The following is a 27,075-nucleotide window of genomic DNA, read 5'->3' on the forward strand; positions in this document are numbered from 1 at the left end:
ATATGAGTAAAAAATATCATTTAATAATAAAACATATATATTTATATATATATATATAGATTATACTATATACCATAAGATTACATAAATATTTTAATATTAAAACTTTCAATGAATTTTCAAAAACATTTATAAATTATAAACTTATTAAAGATTTCACATTGAAAATTTTGTTATCGATGATTTAAATATTCAGTTATAAAATGATATGAATGATCATAGAACTGTATGATTATAAATTCTCATTTAATAAATGACTATATAAAATATACTATTCTTAGAAAAATAGGTTGGTCCATCTTGACTTACATTATATTTTTTATTAAACTAACTATCGAATTGATAAATAATCTACCAAAATTTTTTTTGCACTTTCCTTAATTAAAAACTACGAAATTACCTTATATGATTAACGTATATATGAAAATTAATTATTATGAATAATAAATATTTGATAACAATTTTGGTATCTTAGTTCTTTTTTTTTAATTTTATATTATTGAAAGATAATAAAAAATCACATTAAATATATAATAAAAACATTTATATTTTTTCTTATATGTTATATTTGAATTTTTCAAAACGTCTATATATTATTAGAAATTTGAATATTTCCACTCTGAAAATTTTGTGATCAATAGATTATTTTTTTGTTATAATAATTTACAAATGATCATAAAATATAACGGATATGAATTTTTATTTAATAAATATTCAAACTAAATAATATATATATATATATATATATATATATATATATATATATATATATATATATATATATATATATATATATAAACACTAATGATTTAAAGCAACAAGATTGGCTGATCAATTTAGTCGTCGAGTTGAAATTTTTCAAAAGTATGTGAAAGACTAAAGTCAAAGTAAATATGGATTTAGAATAGTAGTTATATTTATAGAGAAAAGGAGGTTTCTCTCTTCAAAACTGAAAAGGCTTCATACTAAATTTTTTTAAAGAACAGAGAAAGATGCAATTAAAAACTCCAGTGACATTATTATATTCACCAGAAAGATGAAAATAGCCTTTTATTCTCATAGCAAAATTGAAAATTTTAGTCTATATTCATGTTAGGTGGTAAAACAATTAGGTCCCCAGTATCTACTTATTTATATATGCATCTAGAGGTCAATTAAAATAGTTAATTTGCAATCAAAACATAAGTAAATGGATGCGAATTAAGGAGGTTACACAAAGTTAGCTAACTGCAAACCTGAACTCAACGTCAATGACATACTATAACGTTTTCTTCCATATTAAAAACTTTTCTTTTAGCTTGTTTAAAGAAATGAGCTAAGTAGTATTGTAAAAAATTATTGAGACCGGTGTTTTTGTCATAAGCAAAATAAAGTTCACAAATCAAAACAATTTATCATGCACATCAACAAACATTTAAAGGTGGAACTCATAGTTTAATATGCATTGATAGTGTCTCCCAGCTAATAATGCTCACCTCATTTGAAAGGACATATAATCACATATTGGTTGTGCCAGGGCAACGATACAATCGGCAAATGATCTAGCCCTGATCTATTCATGAAATTCAGATCTATTTTACTATATTTTTTCTAGTCTCAAATCTTTTTTTTTGTCATTAATTTATACAGACTCATACATATTATGCTTACAGCAAAAAAAAACACAAGAATCAAACAAAAAATTGCTTAATATTTCAAATTAAACAAAGCAATGCTTAATGCATTGTGACAACTTACACTATTATTGGCTTCTTCGTCTTCTTTTTTTCACAAAGAAATTTTCATTTCAAAGATTTGTTTTTGTTGTTGTCAACAAGTTCATTTCTTTTTAATATAATTACTTCTGTTGTTTCTCGCCTTGTTTTGGTAGTTCTTGTCAATGATCTTCACATGCCAGCTAATTAAGTTTCTCTGATTTTCCTCACTAAATGATTCATTTCTATGTATTCTAGATGTTTTCCTGCACCATATACAGAAATAAATTTTTTTTTAATTTAATTATATTTAAAAATAAAATATTGTTAATATCCTAAAATTTATTATTTGCTTACTAATATTTTAATTTTAATTTATTTAACTAAATGTAAAAATTAAGATAAAATAAATAATTTTTATTTTATATTTAAGAATATATATGTGCATATTTAAAGTTATAATATTGGATAAATTTTTTTATCTATTTTGTTTGGTTAAAATATTAATTCAAATTGTATAAAATTAAGGAAAAAATTGTTAGGTATATAATAATCAAAACATAAAATCAAATAATTTTTTTGAAATTTTTTTGTAGATATGAAAAGGAAATTAATGATATAATGATTAAGATAACTACAATTAGAAAAATTGTATAAAATTTTGGAGAACTTTTTTGTAATAAAAAATTTATCATTATAAACATAAAATCAATAATATTTTGAGTTTTTTAAAATATTGTTATATTCATATTTCTAATATTATATTATTTAATGCTATATTAATGATGTTATATGAGTTATTATTTTATTTTTAAAAACTTATCAAAAATATAAATAAATATTAAATGTGAATGCCCATGTTATAATTAGCTTTAAGCTATATCATCATTTTCACTAAACCATATCATCTTTTCTTAATGAAAATGAATATAGTGATGACACATAAGCCAAATTCAAAAAAATCATTTCACAAATAATGTAAAAGAGATTTATTTTGATTTCTTTCCTCTAAACTGGTTTTCATTATGGAAGCCTCCTTGACCCAGTGGTTTTACCAAATGTCTATTAATGCTTTTACACTAGGAGATTTGAGTTTCAATTCCCATCAAATACCGTTATGCAAAATATTTGAGAAAAAACTTACCAGAAATCTTTAATATAGCGCAAAAAGTACAAAATTTATCGGCTGTCATATGTCCATGTAATATTTCTTGTAGTTGTAATGGTATAATTAACAAAAACAATTGGTTTTCATTGACTGAAAATTTATAATGATCTTATAGTTGAATATTTAAGTGTACATAAGTGATTTGACTGCAAATTTATAAAAACTGTGGAGACTTCATATTGTTTTATAGTCTTTAAAATCTTTGTTTTCGCAATCTTCAGTTTGACAGTCCTATTAATAATGAAAGGCATAAATTTACTTCTGGCCATGATTTTCCTCTCGCGTATATAGTTTGATCCTTGGTTTATTCAAAATGTGTTTCTAGCACATAGGTGTCTAGCCAATTATCATATCAAAGATGGATTCCAGTCTACAATCGAATTACATTACATACCATGATCAACAACATGGTTCATTCAGATAATAAAATAAAACACCAAACAAAAGTAATTACTACCCTTAAAAGCTAAAACCTTCAAATTATAATCATTGTTTAGTGTTCCCTGGCGACTTGTTAAGTATTCTCAGAAACAAAACCATTAACAATATGGTTCATGTCCAAAATCCTTGGGATGTACATTGACAAGAGACCTGAGATCGATTCAAATTGGTTACTCAAAACTCATATTGCACCTGCAAATCTTGAGATTAGTCTTGAGCTTCTACACCAAACCAATGTCTGTCTCTTTTCTTGCTTCCTCTCAAACCATATCTCTCTCCCTATACATTAAAAGAGAAGTCATTTTTGCTGAGGTGGTACTCATATAGAGCTTCTCAGGAAAAACGTTATAATTCTATTGGTTGGTTTTTTTGAATTTTTCTTTTTCATTTATTTTAATCAATCGCTTATGTAGACAAGCGCAAAACTATTGTCGATTTCGTTAAGCCCATATATAGCTAGGGGATAATAATTATCGATTTAGTTTAGCCTTGGGTACCCGTTCGGGTTCGGATCGGGTATTTCGGATTTTTGGGTATTTCGGTATAGAGGTGTAGAACCCGTTCGGGTATTTCTGTACTTCGGGTCGGGTTCGGGTATTTTTAGTTCGGATTCGGTTATTTCGGATCTGGTTCGGATATTTAGATTTTGAAAAAAAAAATTAAAATTTTCATTTCTCAAGTTTCTTATATTTAAAAATATAACTTCCAGTTAACTAATTTTTTATTTTTAATAGATTGAATAGTTAATAGATTTGGACATAACATTTTAAAACTAAAAAAACATTAATTTAGTTATTTTTTGTAAATTTCGGATGTAACTTTTTGTTAATTTTTTAAATAAAAAACTTGACATGCATTTTAAGTGAGTAGCAAATCATTTTTTCATAATTGTATGTATATCATATGAACTTAAAGTATGTGTAGTATCAATATAAATATTTTATATAAAATGAGAGATGTAAACTAAAAATATAAGGTTAATTATACATATATTCGGTTATCTTCGGATATCCATTCGGGTTCGGGTATTATCCGTTCGGGTTCGGATATCCAATCTCTCCTTATTCAATACCCGTTCGGGTATTTTGCTACTTCGGTTCGGATTTCAGGTCGGGTTTTTCGGATCGGGTACGGGTGCCACTTCGGATATCGGGTAAAGTGCCCACCCCTACTAATTAGGTTGTTTGTTTTTAATAACTTACCTTTCTAATATGGATTACTTGCGCAAGTTGAAATCATTAAATATGCAAATAACTTAATGACAAAATTTGTTTTTAATAACTTACCTTTCTAATATAGATTACTTACGCAAGTTGAAATCATTAAATATGCAAATCACTTATTCACAATATGGATTACTTGCGCAAGTTGAATACATTAAATTTTATCGATTTAGTTTACCCTTGGACAAGATTTAGATTAAGACAAATATTAAAAACTTTCCTTATTATTCAAACGGTAAACTTGCGCATGTTGATATCATATTTATTATATTGCTTACAAAATATTTTAATGTTTCTAATTAGGTTGTTTGTTTTTAATAACTTACTTTTCTAATATGGATTACTTGCGCAAGTTAAAATCATATCATATGCAAATCATTTTTTGACAATACACATTTAATATCTTTCTTTAAACGATTTTATTATTTTGTTTATTGTGTAAAATATTAAAATCATTAATATGAGAATAAATCGACTTTATATATATAGGAGACACCCAAGGTCTTAAAATAAAGACATTCTCTTTTCATTCTTTAAAGTATTATTCACAAATCTCTCCTCTCATACTATTAAGGTATTACGACAATGCTGCTTGTGTGCTAAGAAAAATGTTTTTAGACGCAAAGGCTTCTCATCTTTAGAACCCTGAACTCAACTCTTTGTGTGTTGTCTCCAAAAAGCATGTTTGGTCTATCTTTTCCATGTGTTGAATACTGGTAACGACAATATAGTCTTCCTTTTTTTATATGTAGACCAGGTCGTGAGAGTGATAGTGATCCAGAAAACCTTGATTGAACATGCTGAAAAGCTTCGCCAAGTTAAAACAGTTCTTGAAGAGGTTCTTTAGTACTTTCTCTCTCTTTGTTGAATATTGTCCGGGAAAGTATTTTATAGTATCATTTAGTAATACTATCCTATATCCCTTTTTTTTTGTTGAATATACTATCTTATAAGTAAGCTAGCATTATGCATTTTTTATTTAATTCATGAGGTCATTTTCTCACAGCAGAAAACCTTTGGGAATGGCGCAGGGAGGAAATTTCTCAGGGATATACAGGAAGGTTCAACTGAAGCCGCTGAAGTGGGATGGTGAAGGCGAAGAATAAAGACCTGTAGAGGCCCTTATGATTCTTAAATACATCGGTATTCTAACTCACGCTGGTAGAAAACAGGTGTTTACATACTCTACCATTTAATTTATCATTGTTATATATATATATATATATATGTTTTCCAAATATGGAAAAATTGTTTAACTTATTGACGTTTAACATCACTTGCCATATAATCTAACAAATATTACAAATAACAATTTATGGAAACTATTCTCGAAATTATTGAAAGACTAATAATGTTTTATTTATTACTTTTAATATTTATAACCTATAAAATAAAATGAACGAAATTTTATATAAAATAATTATAATAGTTTTATCCTCTACTTGATGAACTGTGTTCGAATATAATTATATAATAACTATTTTAAATATTACAAAATCCAAAAATGTTTATTAATATTATTTTTAAATTATTTATCGTTGTTTAAAGAATAAATTTATCATAATTTTAAAATAATTTATAAAATGCTTACAAAATGCAAGGCAAAGTTGCACTTTCAAGAGTTAAGTCGAAATCTGGATTAAAAATCCTAATAACTGGTAAATAAGGGAAGCCGAAGACAAAAACATTGAATGTTGTCTACAAACAAATTTTTCAGATGGGTTGTGATGAGTTAGGAGACCGATGACGGTATGTCAATTTAATATTATTTCATGTTCAATAAATTTAGAAATTTATAAATCTATCAAATAATGTTAACCCGTCAAATTGCTTACAAAATTTATTTAATTTTTTGCAAGTTTCTAATTGAATTTGCTTTCTTTATCGAGAAATGTACTTCATAATTTATATTATTTATGGATAATATTTTGATTTTTATTATATTTTCTTTTAATATGTCTACATAAATGTTTGTTTATTATTTATGGAAAAATAATATTATTCACCTAAAATAAAGAATTACGAAACATATACAATACAATTCTAATTAATGATAATATAAAATCTGTTATTTCTAAAACTATACACTATTTATTCCATTTTTTGAATGAAAGTATCTTCGTAAACACACAAAATATTTTGTGACGTTGCAATTATACATACACATAATATCTGCCTCTTCATACTGACGTTACTGTGTTCCCTCTCATGAGGTACGTGCCGAGAGAGAACACAGAGTGCGGACCGATCATATTCTTATGTCCGCACAGGGTGCGGACCGGTCACCTAGTAGAAATATATACTTGGTCACTTCTCGATTATAATTGTCATGTGAAGAACAAGGAGATATTGTACTACTGTTAATTTTTATCAGTTTTTATAAAAGGAAGAGAAATTATTAGCAGATCCGATCAAGGTGACAGTTTCTTTAACGTGGGTCTTCGACAGACGGTTGCTAAATTTATACTAATACATACTACATATAAAATACAAACTGATAAAAATAATCTTTTTATATCTGCGAGTTTCACATAAAATACGATATATGTGCGTAATCTCATGCACGTTCTCTCTTTGTGGAGAAATGCATATAGATCTAGATATAATTTAACATATATTCACGTCTTCCATGATAAGTATATAGGAAACCAAGTATATAATCAATATAGGCTACATAACTATTATGAGTCTTTAGCCTTGCTCTTTTTTAAAACTTATGGTTAAACAAGTAACTAATTAAAACAAAAATCTACCATGGTCATACAATATAATATAGGGCTTATTGGTGAGATAGCCAATTTTGGAGACATAATTAAAAATCTAGCAATGATTTTGACATTATTAAGAATCTAACATTTGTGACACAACTGATCCGGTTATACCCTCTTCATCAACAATTATCCGGTGAATATATTATATATTGATAACGTAATTGAGAAAAAATATGGACACGGAGGAACCAAAAAATTTTAATGTGAAGGAAGAAGTACCATCCACGTGACAAGTTTATTGACCACATATATACACACCGAATTTTCTATTCTATATTGTCGAAGTAGTATATAACGCAAACTACACCTATAATCCATATATACTAAACAATAATTCAACCTCAACCCCAACTTATAAATAATATACCCTAAACCCTATGGAAACATAAACCCTAATCCAGCCTTAACCCTAATCTTGCATAAACTAAATCTAAATTTCTAAATTCAAGTAAAATGCATTACTATTCTACATGAGACATATAGAATAGAAAAAGTGAAAATGTAGTTCCAATCTAAATATCATTTTGATATATTTCTTAAATGTTGACATGATTATGCTTTCATGGAAGGTGGTAATGCTTGTCATATTGTCAACCCCAATCGTATAAATACTAAACCCTAAATTCTAATCACTAAACCCTAATCTAAATGTAAACCTTAAACCTAAATATAAACCATTAACCCAAATATAAACTCTAAATCCAAATGGAATGGAACATAATAAATAACATAGTACCAATAGTGAAATTATGAAATGTGTATGATTGCATTAAAGAAGTTAAAACTGATTTCAACCATACTCCCTCACCTTATAAATACTAAACCCTAAATTCTAATCACTAAATCCTAATCTAAATGTAAACCATAATCCAAATGTAAACCCTAAACCCAAATATCAAAATATATTTCTAAACAAAATAGAACAATTTTAGTAACCGTCAAATGAAATAGAATTTATCACATAAAAATATATATATTGTTTTATATTTATATTCTATATGAATATAATAGAATAGAACATAATAAAAAAACTGTTCATCTTCTCCAACACGAGACATAGATTTACTTCAAACCAAATACGTACATATTCTAGCATCTTCACGACTGTCGCTTTGGAATCGGAGAAGCCTCCCCATTTCGTCTTCGACAAAGCTTCCTAACCAATCTTCTCTTCCACAAAACTTCTCTGAGAACTAGTGGTAGTGTCTTCTTCGCCTTTCGAAGTTGGATAGTCTACAATTTAATTTTGGTGAGTTAAGAATTTTTTTTATTTTTTTTAGTTAGCAGGTTAAACCGGTAGATGCAAAGGGTATTACAGTATTAATATAGATTTATAACAGTGTGTATAGGTTTGGTAAGGAAAATGGCTAGTTGGTGAATTATGATTTTTTTCATGGTTATACTCCCTAATTTCCCTATAATATATATACTTACTGAATTAGGTAGGACGGAAAGTCAACTTTAATAAACTAGTTTACTTGGTATTTATCAAAACACCTTACAACATTATTGAATAATTGTAGGTAGAGAGTGTGAAATGATTTTTCTTAATCAAAATTATTGAATAGTCAGGTAACATGATATTCAGAATAGATATATTTTACATCATTACATGGCATAATAAAGTAGAAAATATTTGTATTCCTAACAATTGTGAATCTGATCATGTAATATTTTTTTTGGCATATATATTCTCACCAAAAGGGTTTCCTGGTATATGATTCAAAAAGTTGTGCGGGCCTGCCTTGAGAAAATGAAAGCAAGACAAAATTAAATAAAAACATATCCATCCAGTGTCAAATAAATTATGATTGTTTGACAATAAACATGAAAATAAAATTTTAATTTAATTTATAGTCTCATCTATAATTTCTTCATTGTTTGTGTTTTATCAAAGTTGGATATATCACAATCAAAATCTAAAACTGAAGTATAGGCCAACAATTGAAAAGAAAAGAAAAAGTACATATACCAAACACAGAAAATAAAACAAAAAGAGAGAGAGAAAGAAAGAGAGTTTAACTGCCCTTGTCTCTCTCTGCCACAAGACTTGAGTTTTGTCAGCGTTTTCATAAACTTATAAAGTTTCATCGTTCAATATTTGTCTTCATCTCTCTCTTCTCCTCTTCTTTCTCTCTTTGGTCACTCTCTGTTAATATCCGAAACAAAGAAGAAGAAAAAAACATCTTTATTTCAAACCGTGTTCTGTTCGCGTAATCATCATAGTTGTTAAAAAGATTCCTCTTTGGTATATATATTTTTTTCGTATTATCATATGATTGACTGATTCTGTTTTCTTATTTAATTAACTCTGTAATAAACTCAAAGTCGCTTCTTATACTCAGAAGAAAAAAAACAGAACAAGAGGTTTCAACTTTGGTCTCATCTCAATTCCTCCGCATGATTATAGATTCATAGTGCTCCGACCGGTTTGATCTGAAGAATCAGGGCTTGAATCAATTTAGGACAAGCTCTGTTGTTGTTTTCCATATCACAAAAAAAAATGGCGGAAAGGGTAGAAACATCTGTTCCAGAAGGTGAAAACACGATAGAAGAAAGACATGTAGGAGCTATGTGGGAGCTAGAGCAGAAGCTTGATCAACCCATGGATGAAGAAGCTACTAAGCTCAACACCACGCCCAGAGATAAGGTCAATACTTTCACATATATAGACTTTGAGAAATGAAGAAAGTTTAATCAATTTTGCGTTTTCTTTAACCAGTTGTCGATGTTGATGCTACTGAGACTATCATTCCAAAGTCTAGGCATAGTTTACGGAGATTTAGGGACTTCTCCACTGTATGTGTTCTACAATACATTCCCTGATGGGATTGAAGATAGTGAAGATGTAATCGGAGCTCTTTCTCTGATCATTTACTCTCTTTTGCTTGTTCCTCTCATCAAGTATGTCTTCATTGTCTGCAAAGCTAATGACAATGGTCAAGGTAAAAAGCTTAAACTAACCTTGATCAACCGTGTTTTAACCAAAACCTGTTTAGTTTATAGTTAATGTTTGTCTGCAGGTGGGACTTTAGCTATATACTCGTTGCTTTGTAGACATGCTAAAGTGAGTCTAATCCCGAATCATCAACGCAGCGATGAGAATCTCACTACTTATAGTCGAACTCTATCCACTGAAGGGTCTTTCTCTGCTAAAACAAAGAAGTGGTTAGAGGGTAAACATTGGAGGAAGAGAGCTCTTCTTGTCATTGTTCTTCTCGGGACTTGTATGACCATTGGTGATGGTATCTTAACCCCTGCCATCTCCGGTAAACCACCTTCTTCATCTTTCTTTCTTCAGCTTAACCGAAACTTTTTAACTTGCAAAACCTTTTTTTTTTATTACAGTTCTTTCAGCTACTGGTGGGATCAAAGTCAACAATCCAAAGATGAGCAGCGGTAAAATATCTTTATATAAATGTAAAATATATAAAATAAATCAATAATTCGTTTAACGCTTAGCCAATAATCCACCTAGTCGATAATCCTTTGCGGATTATCGATTTTTTGAGCATTGCTTTATGTCAACTCAAGTTTCAGACCGGTTTAGTCTTAACTCACTTGCTATGTTACTTTTTTTTATTTTTGCAGACATCGTTGTCCTTGTGGCTATCATCATCTTAATAGGACTATTCAGTATGCAACACTACGGTACAGACAAAGTAGGCTGGCTCTTTGCACCTATCGTCTTCATTTGGTTCCTCTTCATCGGAGCCACTGGTATATACAACATATGCAAACACGACACAAGCGTTTTAAAAGCGTTCTCACCAACATACATCTACTTGTACTTCAAAAGACGAGGACGTGATGGTTGGATCTCTCTCGGTGGCATTCTTCTCAGCATTACAGGCACAGAGGCACTATACGCAGACATTGCTTACTTCCCGTTACTAGCTATACAGCTGGCCTTTACATTTTTCGTCTTCCCTTGTCTTCTTCTAGCATACTGTGGACAAGCTGCGTATCTTGTCAACAACAAAGACCATTACCAAGATGCTTTCTATGCATCTATCCCTGGTCTGTCCCTTGTGCATGATATTTTTAGATTTTTTTACCGAACACTCAAAAACTCTCTTTTGGTTTTGAAATGTCTACAGATAGTGTGTATTGGCCTATGTTTATAGCGGCGACAGGAGCTGCAATCGTCGGGAGCCAAGCTACAATCTCAGGGACTTATTCTATAGTCAAACAGGCTGTGTCTCATGGTTGTTTTCCTCGTGTTCAGATTGTTCACACTTCTAAAAAGTTCCTTGGTCAGATCTATTGCCCCGATATTAACTGGATACTGATGATTGGCTGCATCGCCGTCACCGCTAGTTTCAAGAATCAGAGCCAAATTGGAAATGCATACGGTAAGGTTGTAGTGGTTAACATTTTACCATAGGTCATTAACTCAACTGGAAAGGGATCTGATCATTGTGTCGGAGGTCTCCAGTTCGAGTGACCACTGAAACGAAACTAATATTACATTGGTTTCGGGCCTGGGGGTTTACGGCTTCGGCCCGAACCTCTTGGTATTAAAAAAGAAAAAAGATGTTAACATTTTGGTAGCATTCCTAACAAAACTGAAACTGTATGTTCATCTGTTTGGTCTTATTAGGGACTGCTGTTGTGCTTGTGATGCTTATGACCACGTTGCTGATGGTGCTGATCATGCTGCTTGTGTGGAGGTGCCACTGGAGCCTTGTCCTTATATTCGCCGTCCTCTCACTGGTAGTGGAGCTTTCTTACTTCTCGGCAGTGATCTTTAAGTTTATTGAAGGAGGGTGGGTTCCACTCATCATAGCAGCCATCTCTCTTCTTGTAATGTCGGTTTGGCATTACGCAACGGTCAAGAAGTATGAGTTTGAAGTGCACAGTAAAGTTTCAATGAGTTGGATACTTGGTCTTGGTCCTAGCCTCGGTCTTGTCCGTGTCCCAGGGATAGGGTTGGTCTACACGGAGTTAGCTAGAGGTGTCCCTCATATCTTCTCTCATTTCATCACTAACTTGCCAGCGATTCACTCGGTTGTTGTCTTTGTCTGCGTCAAGTACCTTCCTGTTTACACCGTCCCTGAAGAAGAGAGGTTTCTTGTCAAGAGAATCGGACCAAAGACATTCAGAATGTTCCGTTGCGTAGCTAGGTACTATCCTAGTAGTCCTTAAATCTTCTCTGTTCTTTAGACAAGAGTTTTAATAAACTGTTTTAATAGGTATGGTTACAAAGATCTGCATAGGAAAGACGATGATTTTGAAACCAAACTATTTAATAAACTCTTATCATTCGTCCATATCGAAACAATGATGGAGCCAGGTGCAAACTCAAGCACGTACAGCAGCGCATACTCAGTCAACCAAACACCAGATGCATTAGTCCATAACAACAACAACAACAACCACAACAGCAACAACAACAATGAGAACAATGAAAACAACAACATGGATATGTTCTCATCGATGGTGGACTACACGGTATCGACTTTAGACACCATAGTTCCCGTTGATTCTCCGCATAGCAGGATGAGTTTCAGGCATAGCAACACTATAGAAGAAGAAGAGGAGGATGAGTTGGAGTTTTTGAAGACATGTAAAGAGTCAGGGGTTGTTCATATAATGGGAAACACTGTGGTGAAAGCAAGAAGCGGAGCAGGGCTTCCCAAAAAGATTGCGATTGATTATGTTTATGCTTTTCTTGCTAAGGTTTGTAGAGAGAATAGTGTTATCTTACATGTTCCTCATGAAACCCTTTTGAACGTTGGACAAGTCTTTTATGTTTAGTTTTGTTCTCTTATTTTTTTGTAAGACAGTTACAGATAAAATGGAATCAAAGGATACCAATTTCAAGGTTATAGTTATACAACAGAATCTGTTATTACTGGCCTTGATCACATAAACTTTCTCTATCAATTTGACTCTATTACATGTATTAAAAGTCTTGACGCAATGCCAAGAAACAACCATTATAAAGATCTGGTCATACTTGGTGCGAAATTCTATAAATGAGGCCATACTGATGTTGATGCAGCCTTTATATTCAATGAGAAAGAGTAACTTTCTTGATACAAACTCTATGGAATATAAATTAATATTTGATAAATTATAAATTAAAAAAACAGTTATTTAGAGAGCCGTCAACATTAAATATCAACTTCATTTTTTCGTACGGAGATTCAATTTAGTAGTAGAGATTGATTTTAACACTACATCTGACCAGAGGTCGACCAATAGAAAACGAGTCTTTATATCCCAAATGCCATTTTATTCAAGGATTTTTTTTCTTAAACTAGACGTCGTAGCAACTTATTGACCTATTCAACGGTAAACATGTAATTACTACTTACATCCTTAAGTACTTAAACCGGATGGTTCAAGCTGGTAATGATTGACCGATTTGATGCTAAACCGGTGTAACACAATATGTCATGGAACGGAACCAACCCATAACACAAAGCATAAATTTGATGGCACGTTATCATTTCTGATTTTGTTTTGGTATGATTTCTAACTCTAATGCTTGTAAGAAACTTCTCAGTTAAAAAAAAGAAAGAATACTATACCAAGACTGACACTATATGGGTGAACTAAAGTCTAGGAGTAATTTGAATAATACTTCAACTTTTAGATTTATGTTTATATTAGGCGAATATGGGTTAATGGTGACATGATAATATGGTTTATAGTTAAGTCACTAATCACCACTTTTCTTCCTCTTTAATTCATCAATAAATATGACAGTTGTATTTTCCTATCGTTTATTATTATGTGATTGTCAGAAATCAAAATCATTTGTTTTTTTCTCGCCAGTGTCACTTATGTCTACGATAGTTTATATTCGACAAAAACAAATTGGTTCGAGTATTATCTAGTTATAGTAATAGTTTTCTTAGTAACCTTGACGTGCTTATACTCTCATTTGGAGACACAATTGAATCGAACCGATAAAAAGTTATGACCCGGTTTGGTCATGGTTAACCATATGATTCAAAGGAAGTATCCCGTTTGAGAAAGTAAAATATCTTCATAAGTTACTTAACATAATGAATCGTTATAAAAGTCTTCACGAGTAACTTATATTCTTAAATTTAAAAGACTATTCAAAGAAAAGTCAAGACTACTAAATGGAGATATATGGTAAGGCAATATAAAGGAAACATTATAGCAACAAAATATACATATAAAGGAAACGAACGAAGACAAGAAACGATTCATAGTCAAAACAATGGAGAGCACGAAAGGTGAATCTTCTACCTTGGGATACAAGTTCGGCGGAGTTAGCATTGACGACGGAAAATCTAAGCCGGTGATATCTACCGATGGTTTGTTCGGAAGAAGAGACATGATTAAAGTCGTGTTGTTGGTCACGACCGTGACACTTTCTTGCCTTTTGTTCTATAAATCTGCAAATAATCCCCTCAACGTGGTGTCTCTATGGAAGACCGATTGTTATTCTTCAAAAACCATTAACGAGACTTCCTTAACGGTGAGTATATTACATATGTTCATTGATAATTTAAATACTTCAATATAGTTTGAAGATTGATATGAGTTACGAATCCAATGAATTGTTGCTATTTTATTGTTAGAAGAACTTTACGGAGATATACTTGCACATATTTTGTTTACTGTCATCAGGAAAGTTAATATTTACGTAGATTTCTTATTGATAAATGAGTAAATGCTCTATTTTCATGTTTGTAGCGAACTTGTTAATGATGATTTTCCAAACCGATTTTTAGTATTGAACCATAAACATTTAATGAGAATTACACTACCAGACATTTTTTTGTTGTTGATATGTTAATCTTAACCAGTATTTTGAAAAACTGTACAGGCTGCGCCTAGACACTCTTATATGTGACAAATTGATCATAAGCAAACTAATTTTTCTATAACGATTTTTAAAAAAAAATCAATCTAGACAGAGACTTTTATGTACACCTAATGATTTTTTTTTCACCTAATGATTTTTTTTTTCACCTAATGATTCTTGAAACATTGATCTCAACTATATTCGTAGGTGCAAAAGAGGGAACCGGTTTCAGAACTAGAGAGAGTACTGATGAATGCGGCTATGGAGGATAACACGGTGATCATCACGGCGTTAAACGAAGCATGGGTCAAACCAAACTCAACTTTCGACGTGTTTCGAGAGAGTTTCAAAGCCGGTATAGGAACAGAGATACTATTGAAACACGTGATCGCGGTTTGCTTGGATAAGCATGCATACGATCGGTGCATAGAGGTTCATCCTCATTGCTACTTGATTAACGCCACAGATTCAGACCAACTCTCGGGTCCAAACCGGTTTATGACGCCTGGTTACTTGAAACTCATTTGGCGGCGAATGGATCTTCTTAAGGAAGTTCTTGGATTAGGATACAACTTCATCTTCACGGTACGTGTAACACTAATTTTTTCCCCTTATTTCATATAATTAGTTTATATATATATATATATATATATATATATATATTGATCCTTTAAAATATGAAATTTCCTCTATACCAATTAGATATGTTTTCCCACCATCAGCGTATTTTCCAAACAATTTTTCATGATACGATTTATATACAAATAAAAGTATTAATAATATAATAAGAAAAATGATCTACTTTATGTAAGATATTAGTATTTGGTCGAAGTACGCTGAAGAGAAATGACTTCAAGAAGAATATAAATAGTTATGATTATAAGAAACATGAATTGTTGATTTATCGGACATTTATGTACCTATGGATATGAATAGGAATATTTTCCCCCCTATATTTTCCCTTTTGCTAGATTTTATTTATTTTTTTTTTGGTGAAGGTTTTAGACTTGACTATCGATATTCTTTGTTTTATTTTGAGCCTAACTCTGACTTCCATTTATTCCGTTTTTCTTGATATATACTGTTGAACCATTGATTTGTTCATAATAGGAGGCGGGTTAGGACTCTAAGATAGAGATTAACTTCAGCATAACATGTATGTTTACGTGTGTACATAACTACATATAGAGAGTGGTTTTATTGTCAACGATATATAATTCTAGATATAAAGTAAGTATACTGAAATTATCTTAAGATAGTAGTACGTTATTTTACATTATTGTAATTGTCATCATATCATAATAAAGGTACCAATAACTAAGTTGTACATATCTTGTTTGATTGCTGGACACTGTATATGATGATTGTGAAGTGTGTAAATGATAAGTTTGTTGTATTTGCATGCAGGATGCAGATATCTTGTGGCTTAGAGACCCATTTCCCCGGTTCTTCCGAGACGCCGACTTTCAGATAACATGCGATGATTACAATGGAAAGCCATCAGACAAGAATAACCACGTGAACTCCGGATTCACATACGTCAAAGCAAACAGCAGAACGTTGAACTTTTACAAGTTCTGGATCAGATCGAGTCGAAAGTTCCCTGGAAAACACGATCAAGATGTGTTCAACCTCATAAAAAACAAACAGTTTGTCTTGAAACTTGGAATCAACATTAGGTTTCTTGACACGGTTTACTTTGGAGGGTTTTGCCAGCCGAGCAGGGACATCAACGTGGTTAACACAATGCATGCTAATTGTTGTATTGGTTTGGACAACAAAGTGAATAATCTAAAGGCTGCTCTTGAAGACTGGAAACGATATGTATCGTTGAATACGACCGTGTCTGAGACTAAATGGAATATTCCACCGAAGTGTGGTTATTAATGGGTGTGAGTGATGGTAGTCGTAGATTACTGTTATTAATCTAGTTTCGTTAAGGACATTTCAATGGTCATAACCGGAGTTTATTGCTGTTCTTGATTTTATATGGAGATTTATGTAATCAAATTAACAAAGAATTTTCCCGCAGGTTTTAGTACAAAAAGCCCTTGCTTTCATTTTTATTAAAAAATTATTGCTACTCTTAACTCTTTCTTTTTTTTTGAGCAACTTGCTACTTTTAACTCAGATCGTTGATTTTCAGTGAAAGTAAAATGTGTGAAAAAGAAGTCTGAGGCTCTGAGCAATCACTTTCACATAAAGCCACTCAAAGGCCTAAAATGGCATCGACACATGAATGTTCGGCCCAAAAATAATTCATTCATTTTGTATTTTCGTAACTTTTAACTAAATACAACTCAGAAATCATAATAACAATTTTGATTAATACTTTAAAATAAACATTTCCCTAATATGCAAATGGTCAATTGGATATTGAAGGCATCAATCAAATACATTTAGATATTCAACTAAAAACTAGATGAAACGGGTTTGCTTGAAGCTTTTTTGTAGGTGTAACAACTGAAATTGGTGATATAGAATTTCAGTATTTTTTTTTTGGTGTGGTGTAGAGTTTGTAGTTAGAAAGAGTGAAGAAACTGTTTAGTGTTCAACCAAGAAAAAGGAAGCCATTCAGTTACCAAACCAGTACTCAGTTTCTATGGTTTGTACCGGTTTATAAATTAAACTGACCACACATGATCGTTCTGCGAGGCCCGCTATTAAATGGCTCGTAAATATAGGCTGGCTCCGCGGCACAAGAATCAAAATAAATTCAAAGTTTTTTGTTCTATAAAAATGAACTTTAAAACATTAAATTTAAAATTTGATGAGTGAAATTCTATATTTGAAGTTTCACTACTCAAAACTTCAAATCTGAAGTTTCATATTTTTTTTGTATTTTGGTTCTTACAATTATACATCACATTTATAATTTAAATATTTATTCGTTTATTGTTTTAATCCATATCTCATAAATATTTTGAATTTTTTTATATAAATTTAAGTCTTACACATATAATTAAATAAAACTTGAAAATAATATGTAAAATATTTTAAAACTTGATTTAGACAACAACAGTATACAAAACAAAAAGCTTTAAAAATTTCATGAAGACATAACTATTCCAAAAATTTAAATATTACAACCCTAATGATCAGGTAAATTTGATATGGAACCTCCAAAATCTTTAAAATATTCAAAATATTGTCTACACAAATTTTGTGTAACCAAATATGATTGTTGTTGTTATTTTTGATGTTTTCGTATAATTCTTTATTGTTCAGATCAAAGTTAAGTTTTTTAGCAATATTTTATTTTTTTATTTTCTTGTTCGAATCTAATATATTTACAAATATTAATATTATCCGATTTTAATAATTTTTAGTTCGTAATCTACAAATTAAAAATAAAGAGGCATTTTTATCAGCTTTTGCATACAGGAAAGACACCAATTCAGTCTTGAGTGTTTTCGTACAAACAATTTCATATGATTGTAACCACTAATTTTCCGCAGGAAAATCAATAGAAAAGATTCTTGACCTCTGCAAATAAAAGACCCTTACTTTGATTTTTACTAAAAAGCCGAAGTTGAGAGTCAGATCAATTACTTTCAGATAGAGCCAGACAAAGGCCTAAAATGGCATCCACAGATGTATTCTCGGCCCAAAAAGATTTCACCCATTAGGTTATTCCTTTTAACTTTCAATATTTTGATTATTAATTTTTAAACAAACTTTTCCCTGATATGCTTTAATTGGATACTGAAGACATCAATCAAATACGTTTAGATAACCAACCAAAAGCTAGATCAGTGATATCTTAATTCTAAGCATTGTACATTTGTATGTATTTAATATTGTCAGTAATTTTTTGATGTGGTGTGGAGCTTGTAGTAAGAGAATGAAGAAACTTCAGCTCCGTATGTATGGTTTGTAATCAGTCACTCCGTATGTATGGTTTGTAACAGTGTAATTTAAACGGAGTATGCTTGAGTTTATCAAAAGTTAGGCTTTGTGGCTAATGAATAGAAAACATGATTTTCAAATAGTAAGATTGTTTTTTATTTATTTTTATTTATTTAAGTTTCTCATTTGTCTAGAATGGCTCGCAATTTCATGCAATGTAACATGCGAATATCGTTACCGTCTATTTAAAACTCTTGTGTCAAGTAGTCAAAAAAGGAAACCCTAGAAGACTACTAAGATAGTGTTCGGCGAACTTGTCTCGAGTCACTAACATCGCCTTCCAGTATGGCTTACACGGATTTCCATTTTTATGTATTTTTCTAACAATTTTTTTTATTTTTGATAAATTCTATCGGCTGATCCGGTTGACCTCGAGAAGAACATACTTAGTACTACAGTGGACTGACTACCATACTAATACTAAAGGATGAACCGATCATCTGTTACGATCCCCCATGTAAACCACTTGGACCGAAACCCAAATCCAAACTGGCTAATGGATGATAATTTAGTTCTAACAAATTTTATATTTCGGTTTTATATTTTTAATTCTAATGACGTACAGTTATATTTAGTATTTAATCTACAACGGTCGTGTTTATCATCTGTATTAATTATTAAGGGTGATGAATATATGTAAATACTTATAAAAAATATATATGCAAATAAGAACGTAAGTATATGTTTTGAGTAATACGATCATAAAACACTAAAGCTAATTGATTTGCGGAAATCATTTTGATCTAGCGATTTATCAGTGGTTAATTAATTTCTACATTATGTATAGATTTCAAATTCCAGTGCAGATCAGTGGGAACTGGGAACATATCAGAAAATTCGTTTGTCATGGTTTAACATGGTACAAAATTTTTTTTATTGAATTATATGTTGAACCGTTTAATATATCTATAAGTGCTGCAAAAAAGTTACATTCATTTTTTTTTAAAAGTTACATTCATTCGTCACAAGATCATCATATGTAATAAGTAATAAATAATAAGTAAGAAATATATATCTTAAATGATGTTAAAAACAAAAACAGTGATTTCAGTTTATGTAAATCAGATCTCTACCATTTTCAGACTTATTTGTGCGTTAAAATATTATATGTGTATATATTTTTTTGATCAAATTATATGTGTATAATTTATTGGACGGAATTACAATGAAGTGAGTGGCGCTAACGTGCGACATCTGAATGTGGTATAAGATTGGATCTTTTGAGATTGTTGTGTGTTTTAAGAAAAAATAAGTTCCTCAAGTTGTTTTTGTGAAGGGATTAATAAACACCAACCAGAAAATGTGATATGTATATAAACTTAATCGACAAAAAAATAAACTGATTTAAATCTACGAACTAATTAAAATACCAAATACAATGAGCTCTATTTGGCAATCTAAAAATAAAACTATTATAGCGCACTACGGACTCCAATAGTTCAATGTAGAGAATAGTAACAAAGAATAATGAGCTCTAACCGCTTTTTTGTTGAAAAAGGTCAAACGAGTGAACGACAAATAAATTTACGCGAATTCATGTGTACTGGTAGAGAGAGTTTCACGAGTAAATGGTGGTCTCGTCTTGGTAATGTTAGTAGTAACGTATCTTGAAGAAAACGCATAGAACCGGAAATAATAATCCTCATCATCGGGAAGTCTACCACACGCGCCACCGTCAAAGTTCAGTGAATAGCTCATTGGATCGTACCGACATTGCAGCGAACTCCCCTGTCTCCGAGCAGCCGTCGCCGTCACCAGTAACCTCCCCTTTCTCTTTAATTTTCTGATGAGCCTCGTAAGGCACGTGACACAGCAGTTTGGCCGCGGAGTAGGAACATCGGACTTCTTAGTCACGGTGGTGGAGGCAGCGATCTTGCCGTCGGTTATTTGCCGGGAAAAAGCCATTTATGTGACTTGTCGGAAAGTGGAGAGGGAGTGAGAGTATTATGATGAAGAGAATCTAAGTGATAATCTGACAAGCGTATGTGTGTATGTATGTCTATATATAATTGTATGTAAAATATATACAACCTGCTTGATGTATATATAACACTATGTGATATCTTCTCTATTAAAAGAGAAGTACCATTTTTATCTACTATTTAGAAGTCTATTAGGACCATTTCATTAATCACATAATATGACATAATAATTACTAGAAATATTAATAATAAATTAATTTTAACTATAGATTTGAATTTTATTTTCAGTTATAACCAAATCTGTTGAGAAAAATCTAACAAAATCCGACTAAATTTTTTAAATATTTTTTATTAAATATTGTATTAATTAATTTTGTAATTACGTAATATAATGCTTTCATTTAAATAAATTATCATCTACCACTAAAACGGGATCAAGTTTATTAATCATGTCAGATTTTTTTTATACAAATGAAGTTATTAACATATGTTAAAAATTTATTACTACAGATATATATTTTCAAAAATCATATGTTAAAGAATATTTTTTATTTGATTATTTCAAATTATGAAAACTCGAAAACGTAATAAAAATGGTAAAATATATAAAACAAACTCCTATATTAATAAAGTAATAAAAAACCTAAACAATAAAAATATAAAGTTATAAAATACATAACACTAAGATATAAATTGTATATTTCTATTTATATAATAATATCAAAATTAAATATTTATAAAATAAAAATATACCCGCACGATGTGCGGGATAAATTCTAGTTATATATTTAAGAGAAAGACAATATACTCTTTTTTGGCCCAAACAAAAGAAAATCTCAATGCTTCTTTGTAAGTGTGAATGGGAAACCCGAAAACATGTAGCATTATTTTATACAGTTCCTCTATAGTTTTTTCTTTAGTTCCTCTATAATTTGTTTCTAGTTCAATTAGTTTTAAAATACCCTCGATTTATAGCTAGGTCTTAGAGGATATTCACATCTTTTCAAGTCTTATATAAATTTTTTTATTCTTTCTTTTTAGATCAATATAATGAGATTTAAAATATTTTCTTACCTGTAACTACTTTTATAACAAATAAAAAGGAATTACTAATAAAAAAATTATTTGAATACCATGATCTATGTTCTTTTACTTTAGTTTAATCAATTTTTAGTACTTAGTGAACGTCTCATATTGCAAAAAAAAAGTGTAATTTTTCACAAATTTTGGAAACTAGTTGAGGGTTCAGATTGAAATTCTCCTAATCAGCATAAAGAAACATAAAAACTACTAGGAATAATAGTAAGCACAAGCCGATGTTTTCTCTATATATATAGACAAAACCTAGATGTGATTTTTTTTCGTAGTTCATTTTGTTTGTAACTATATATAATTTATCGACTTGGCAGACTACCAATACTATATTGTAGCTTAATTAATCTACACTCCCATATTCTACCAATATGGTTACAAGTACATACAAGTATATGATATCTGTTCAAAATACGTTTTGAGTGTATATACTGCTATTGATTAGTCAATAAATAATGGTAGGTATGCAGTGCACATGGCTAGGAATCAAACACATGAAGGTGAGTCAAGATTTCGCCTTCTTCTCCTTTCTCCTCCTATGTCTCGTTTTCTATTTATCAATTGCATTGGCCCATTGTTTTTGATGGTTGGTTGAATAATTAATCCATTTCAATTTTCATCACGGTTATGCACAAGTGGAAATTTCAGGTTTTTAAAACAAAGAAAAAAGAAAAGAAAAGAAACCGGCCCATGTGACAACGGTACACATATCATAATATTTATATGTGTGCTTACAGGCTTGCATAGAAATATGCGCCCATTTTATATATTAAGAAATCACTTTGATTTTATTTGATGTACTATATTATGAATCTAAGAAAAATGTCAGTAATTTTTTATGTTCTTTGATAACATGTTAGTAGTTCATACTTTATAGTGACTTGGTCGATCTAATCCATTGTGGATCTGTAGATACGGATGGTGTAATAAAGATAACTACGAGTACATTTATGGCCGTTTCAAATTAATTTTAGACTCTATTCAAAAAATTATTAATCGTATATTTTATCAAGTAATTTTAAAATTTATTAATTTTATCTGTTTTTTAATTATAAATTATAAATTTAGTATTATATCTAAAAATTTTTAAAAAAATTTACCATAATTTATTTATATATTTTTAAAAAAATCTTAAACTTTTTATTTTTATATTTCAGACCTTGTTCAACCGTTCCATTTGCACGTGCTGTTAAACGGCCATGAGTATATTTCTAAAAATCAATTAGAGATAAAGTTTAGATCTTGATAAATAAATAAAATAACAAAGTTGTTCAAAAAAATAAAATAACAACAACCCCTTTGTAGTTCTGTTCAAGATCTTATATTTATAATATATGGTTTTGACCAAAAAAAATGAAACTGTGTGGTGCTCATATATAAAAAGTATAACGAGGTTGGTCCAAAATGTTTTGAAAAATAACTTTGATATATTTGGAGCAAAAGGTAAATATAAAGTATAGTCATCGATCCTCATCAAGAAATTATTAACAAATAATATATTCATAGACTTCGTGTATAAAGCACGTGACCAGCAGTTTAGCATGGCTGATCACATCATTTGAACCATAAACCATGTTAATAAAAGATTATGATGTTAAGAGAATTCTCATAACTTTGTATATGATAGTTTTTTGTACTACTCGAAGAGACCTTATTTTAAAATATAAAGAATATCCGTTGGAAAAGAAGATTAATTTAACAGAAATCTTAAATCTCTGATCCTAATTAACTTTTTGGTGATTTTCTTTGCAATAACTTACGTTCCAAGAGCAGAAAATCATCTTACTATTTCGAACACTGTAATATTTTCCCTTTTTTTAAGTGAAAATTATACGTATGAGAAGCTGAAAAAGTTGTTGACAGAAAAAAACCGAGAGCGTAAAGTCAACAACACATGTGTAGTATACTTGTGGATGCATTTATTATCGAATCAAACAGACATTCTTACTTTTTTTGGGTAGTAACACACTTTTAAGACATCTTTTGTTGGCATGCATTCAATAATTCATCACTTTCTTTAGATTGTTGATTTGTTTCTGCATATTTCCTCAAAAGGGGGAAACATCATACCTAAGTTACAAAAGAGAACTGGAATTCAATAAAAGAAGTTGCAACTTGTTATATGACCTAACATGAAAATATTTTCCCAAAAAAAAGACATGGTAAAAAGAAGTCTTTTTTCTATCTCTTTATAAATTAAACTTTGAAATATAGTATTAATGATACAGTAAAACCTTTAATAATGTTAGAATTATGATAATTTGTTAATTTATAAGTTATTAATCTAAATAAACATTTTATTTTAGATTATAATTCTATAATATTTAATTTTAAATTTTTAAGAAGGAAATTTGATTTAAAGGTATTATATACTAATTAAATTTTGTAGATTCACATGTGTCTTTCTTTATTTAGATTATTTGATATTGGAATCACATATCCTAAAATATATGTGTGTTTTAGTTGTAATTTGATAAATTAACATCAAAATATTTGAAAAAGTTAGAGATGAATTTTGTTTTGAAAAAAACAATGTAATGTATTGTTTATGTTAATATAAGTTTTGAAAAATAAACAAACAAAACAATGTTTCTATGTTTATATAAATTTTATATAACTTTATATATATTTATAATTTATTGTATTAATAGGACCATGTATAAACTTAAGAGTTTTTTTAAATTATTATCTTATTATTTTATAGTTTACATCGACAACTTAAGACTGAAAAAAATTAGAAAAATTATTTGAAATACACTAAATTGGATACCACTTTTAAAATTACTCGATCAAAATTATTATAATATTTAGGATTATGATTTAGTTATTATTTTTTAGTGTTTAATATTTAGATGATGGAGTTATATTTAACTATTAAACATTTATAAATGATTAAAAAATTAATTTTATTTTTTTCATAATAGACTTAAAGTATTTATAAAAAATGATTATCATTTAAAGATTAATTGAAAAATAGTATAAAATTTGAGCTTAAGTCAAAATTTCCTGCAAAATTTATTAATTTATATGTTTATATTAATATATCGAGTATTAAATTATATAGTTTCTATTGTTTATTACTACGAGTTCCTTTGAGTAAACTATTTATTGAAGTCATTGGAGTACTTTGCAAGTCACAAAGATAACTTTGAAAGTTATCTATTTCTTCTCGTTAGTAAAATTTAGTATTTATTAACGAAAAGCATATAGAAACAGTACGTTTTTGACAAAATAGTTTGTATCCAATTGATATGTACATTTCCACCTCTCGAAACAGAGTAATAATAGTCCGAATCTAACTTATATTCGTTGCTTTACACGACATGAGAGAAGTGAAAAACGAGTTTGTCACAAGACATCAAATCCAAAAATGCAAAAAAAAAGACACTGAATCTTTGGCTTTTCTTCTCTGACCATCACAGAGAGAGAGAGATTCATAAAAGATTTTTGTCTAAAGATCATTCAACTTGCTTTGACCTATAGTTTGAGAAGATCCAACGGCCTTCTTCTCGGTTTAGATCAGGCCTCTAAGCTCTTTGTGAACATCATCGTTGTGGAACCCATTCTGTCATCTGCAAACCCACAGGCTTTAAAGAATGGCCTGAGACAAACACAAAGAGTTTCTTTATCATCAGTAGATTATGCATAAAGACTCTCCATTCACATTTAATTCAATCTTGTACTAATATCAATCCCATATATATATATATATATATATTCAACACTTATCATTAGTAAGACACCATCACCAAATCCTTAATAAGGTTCTAAACCTAGAGGTGAAAGGATACAACAAAGAACTCATAAGCTGTTAAGGAAGTGTATTAGTGTTATGTCAGAGGTAAAGGCATTACATTACCTTTCATGCTCGAAGCAGAGAGCTGCTATGTCGTAGATGTCTCTACTTGTGAGAAGCCTATTGAAACAGTAGTTTTTTTCCTCGATGAATGAGGCAATTTGATATTTCAAGAAGGGATTAAAGTAAAGCAAGATCGTAGTAGAAAAGTCTCATCAAACCTGGTGATTCTGTTAACAATCAGTTTACCAATCCCCATTCGTTGAAGTGAAGGTAAAACCTGGAAGACACTGAGACCAAGTTACACATCTTAGCACCAAAACACAAGGTACTACATCTCAAGTAGACCTGGTAATGAAAGCAAAATTCAACTAAACAATCTTTGAAACTTGTGAATATAGATAAAAAAAAATACCATTAGATCGTGAATAGAAGCGGTCAAGCCATAATCAGAATAGGCACGACCAAACCCAACAAGCTGACCATTTGAAGGAGCGAGAGGCAACACGTCCTGAAACATATCTCCCAGAGAACTCTCATCCTTGTTTTGTTTGGAAGACAAACTTTCTTGTTCATCATCTTCAACAAGTACCGTGTGATGAGGTTTGCAAAACACAGAGACAACAACATCGCTATGGGAGATAGCTGTACGCAGCTTCTTCATGTCAACGATGCCATTACCATTCTTAGCCAAACGGTTGCAAGAGTGGTCACAACGTGAATACAAATGCCTCAGCTCCTCTAGATTAACGTCTTTCTTCAGCGTAGAGATAAAAATTGGTATCGAACGAGGAGCATCATCACATTTGCTTCTTCTCACCCACCTCAGTTCCATAGATGCAAGAGATGCATTACCAACACAAACCGCAAAACCCATTTCTTGATCACACAAAATGAGCTAAATCAACATTCCAAGACGCATACTTTCCTGAGGAAACTAACTACCAGAAGCGTAAAGTTCGAAACTTTGATCTTAATTTCTAATGAAAATCGATTAAAGATGAAACCTTTGTGTCGGATTTGTCCGAGAGAATCTGCAGAGGGGTGAAGAAGAACCGTTATCGACAATTAGAACTAAACAAACTGTGTGGCTCAAGATTTTTCTTTGGAGTTACAAAGAAACAATCCGGCTATCGACAATTAAAATCCGGTTTAGTAATTACGACAACCGGATAAGTGGTGAGAATAACATAACCGGACAGCTCAAGATTCTTCTTTAGCCTTTACAGAAGAATCCGGTTTACGACAAAAAAGGTATTCGGTTATC

General features: G+C 30.4%; 4 protein-coding genes across 5 annotated transcripts; 2 read left to right on the plus strand and 2 right to left on the minus strand.

The window, feature by feature from the left end:
* The first annotated feature begins 7,283 nt into the window (after positions 1 to 7,283).
* On the plus strand, positions 7,284 to 13,154 carry LOC103857816 (potassium transporter 9). The gene is made up of 8 exons (XM_033273125.1): positions 7,284 to 9,947; positions 10,020 to 10,242; positions 10,321 to 10,566; positions 10,646 to 10,696; positions 10,889 to 11,317; positions 11,398 to 11,652; positions 11,901 to 12,423; positions 12,493 to 13,154. The coding sequence occupies exons 1-8, from the start codon at positions 9,801 to 9,803 to the stop codon at positions 13,055 to 13,057; spliced, it is 2,439 nt and encodes an 812-aa protein (XP_033129016.1). The 5' UTR covers positions 7,284 to 9,800; the 3' UTR covers positions 13,058 to 13,154.
* Positions 13,155 to 13,394: 240 nt separating this feature from the next.
* On the plus strand, positions 13,395 to 19,933 carry LOC103857830 (uncharacterized protein At4g15970). Its single transcript, XM_009135072.2, has 3 exons — positions 13,395 to 14,759; positions 15,297 to 15,674; positions 16,497 to 19,933. The coding sequence occupies exons 1-3, from the start codon at positions 14,499 to 14,501 to the stop codon at positions 16,974 to 16,976; spliced, it is 1,119 nt and encodes a 372-aa protein (XP_009133320.1). The 5' UTR covers positions 13,395 to 14,498; the 3' UTR covers positions 16,977 to 19,933.
* Positions 19,934 to 20,281: 348 nt separating this feature from the next.
* Positions 20,282 to 24,980, minus strand: LOC103857837. Its single transcript, XM_009135084.3, has one exon. The coding sequence runs from the start codon at positions 20,901 to 20,903 to the stop codon at positions 20,523 to 20,525; it is 381 nt and encodes a 126-aa protein (XP_009133332.1). The 5' UTR covers positions 20,904 to 24,980; the 3' UTR covers positions 20,282 to 20,522.
* A 298-nt stretch (positions 24,981 to 25,278) lies between these two features.
* LOC103857845 (uncharacterized N-acetyltransferase ycf52) lies at positions 25,279 to 26,937 on the minus strand. Of its 2 annotated transcripts, none has more exons than XR_001958210.2 (4): positions 26,224 to 26,937; positions 26,030 to 26,098; positions 25,872 to 25,928; positions 25,279 to 25,613 (listed from the first exon to the last, which is right to left on the minus strand). XR_001958210.2 is itself a non-coding variant. In XM_009135095.3 (4 exons), the coding sequence occupies exons 1-4, from the start codon at positions 26,683 to 26,685 to the stop codon at positions 25,532 to 25,534; spliced, it is 660 nt and encodes a 219-aa protein (XP_009133343.1). In that variant the 5' UTR covers positions 26,686 to 26,903; the 3' UTR covers positions 25,279 to 25,531. The 2 variants fall into 2 exon arrangements, 1 of the variants encoding a protein (XP_009133343.1); XM_009135095.3 differs by having other exon boundaries at positions 26,030 to 26,088; positions 26,224 to 26,903.
* Positions 26,938 to 27,075: the final 138 nt, after the last annotated feature.

This window comes from Brassica rapa, chromosome A01, assembly GCF_000309985.2.
Source record: "Brassica rapa cultivar Chiifu-401-42 chromosome A01, CAAS_Brap_v3.01, whole genome shotgun sequence".
NCBI classification, from domain to species: Eukaryota; Viridiplantae; Streptophyta; class Magnoliopsida; order Brassicales; family Brassicaceae; genus Brassica; species Brassica rapa.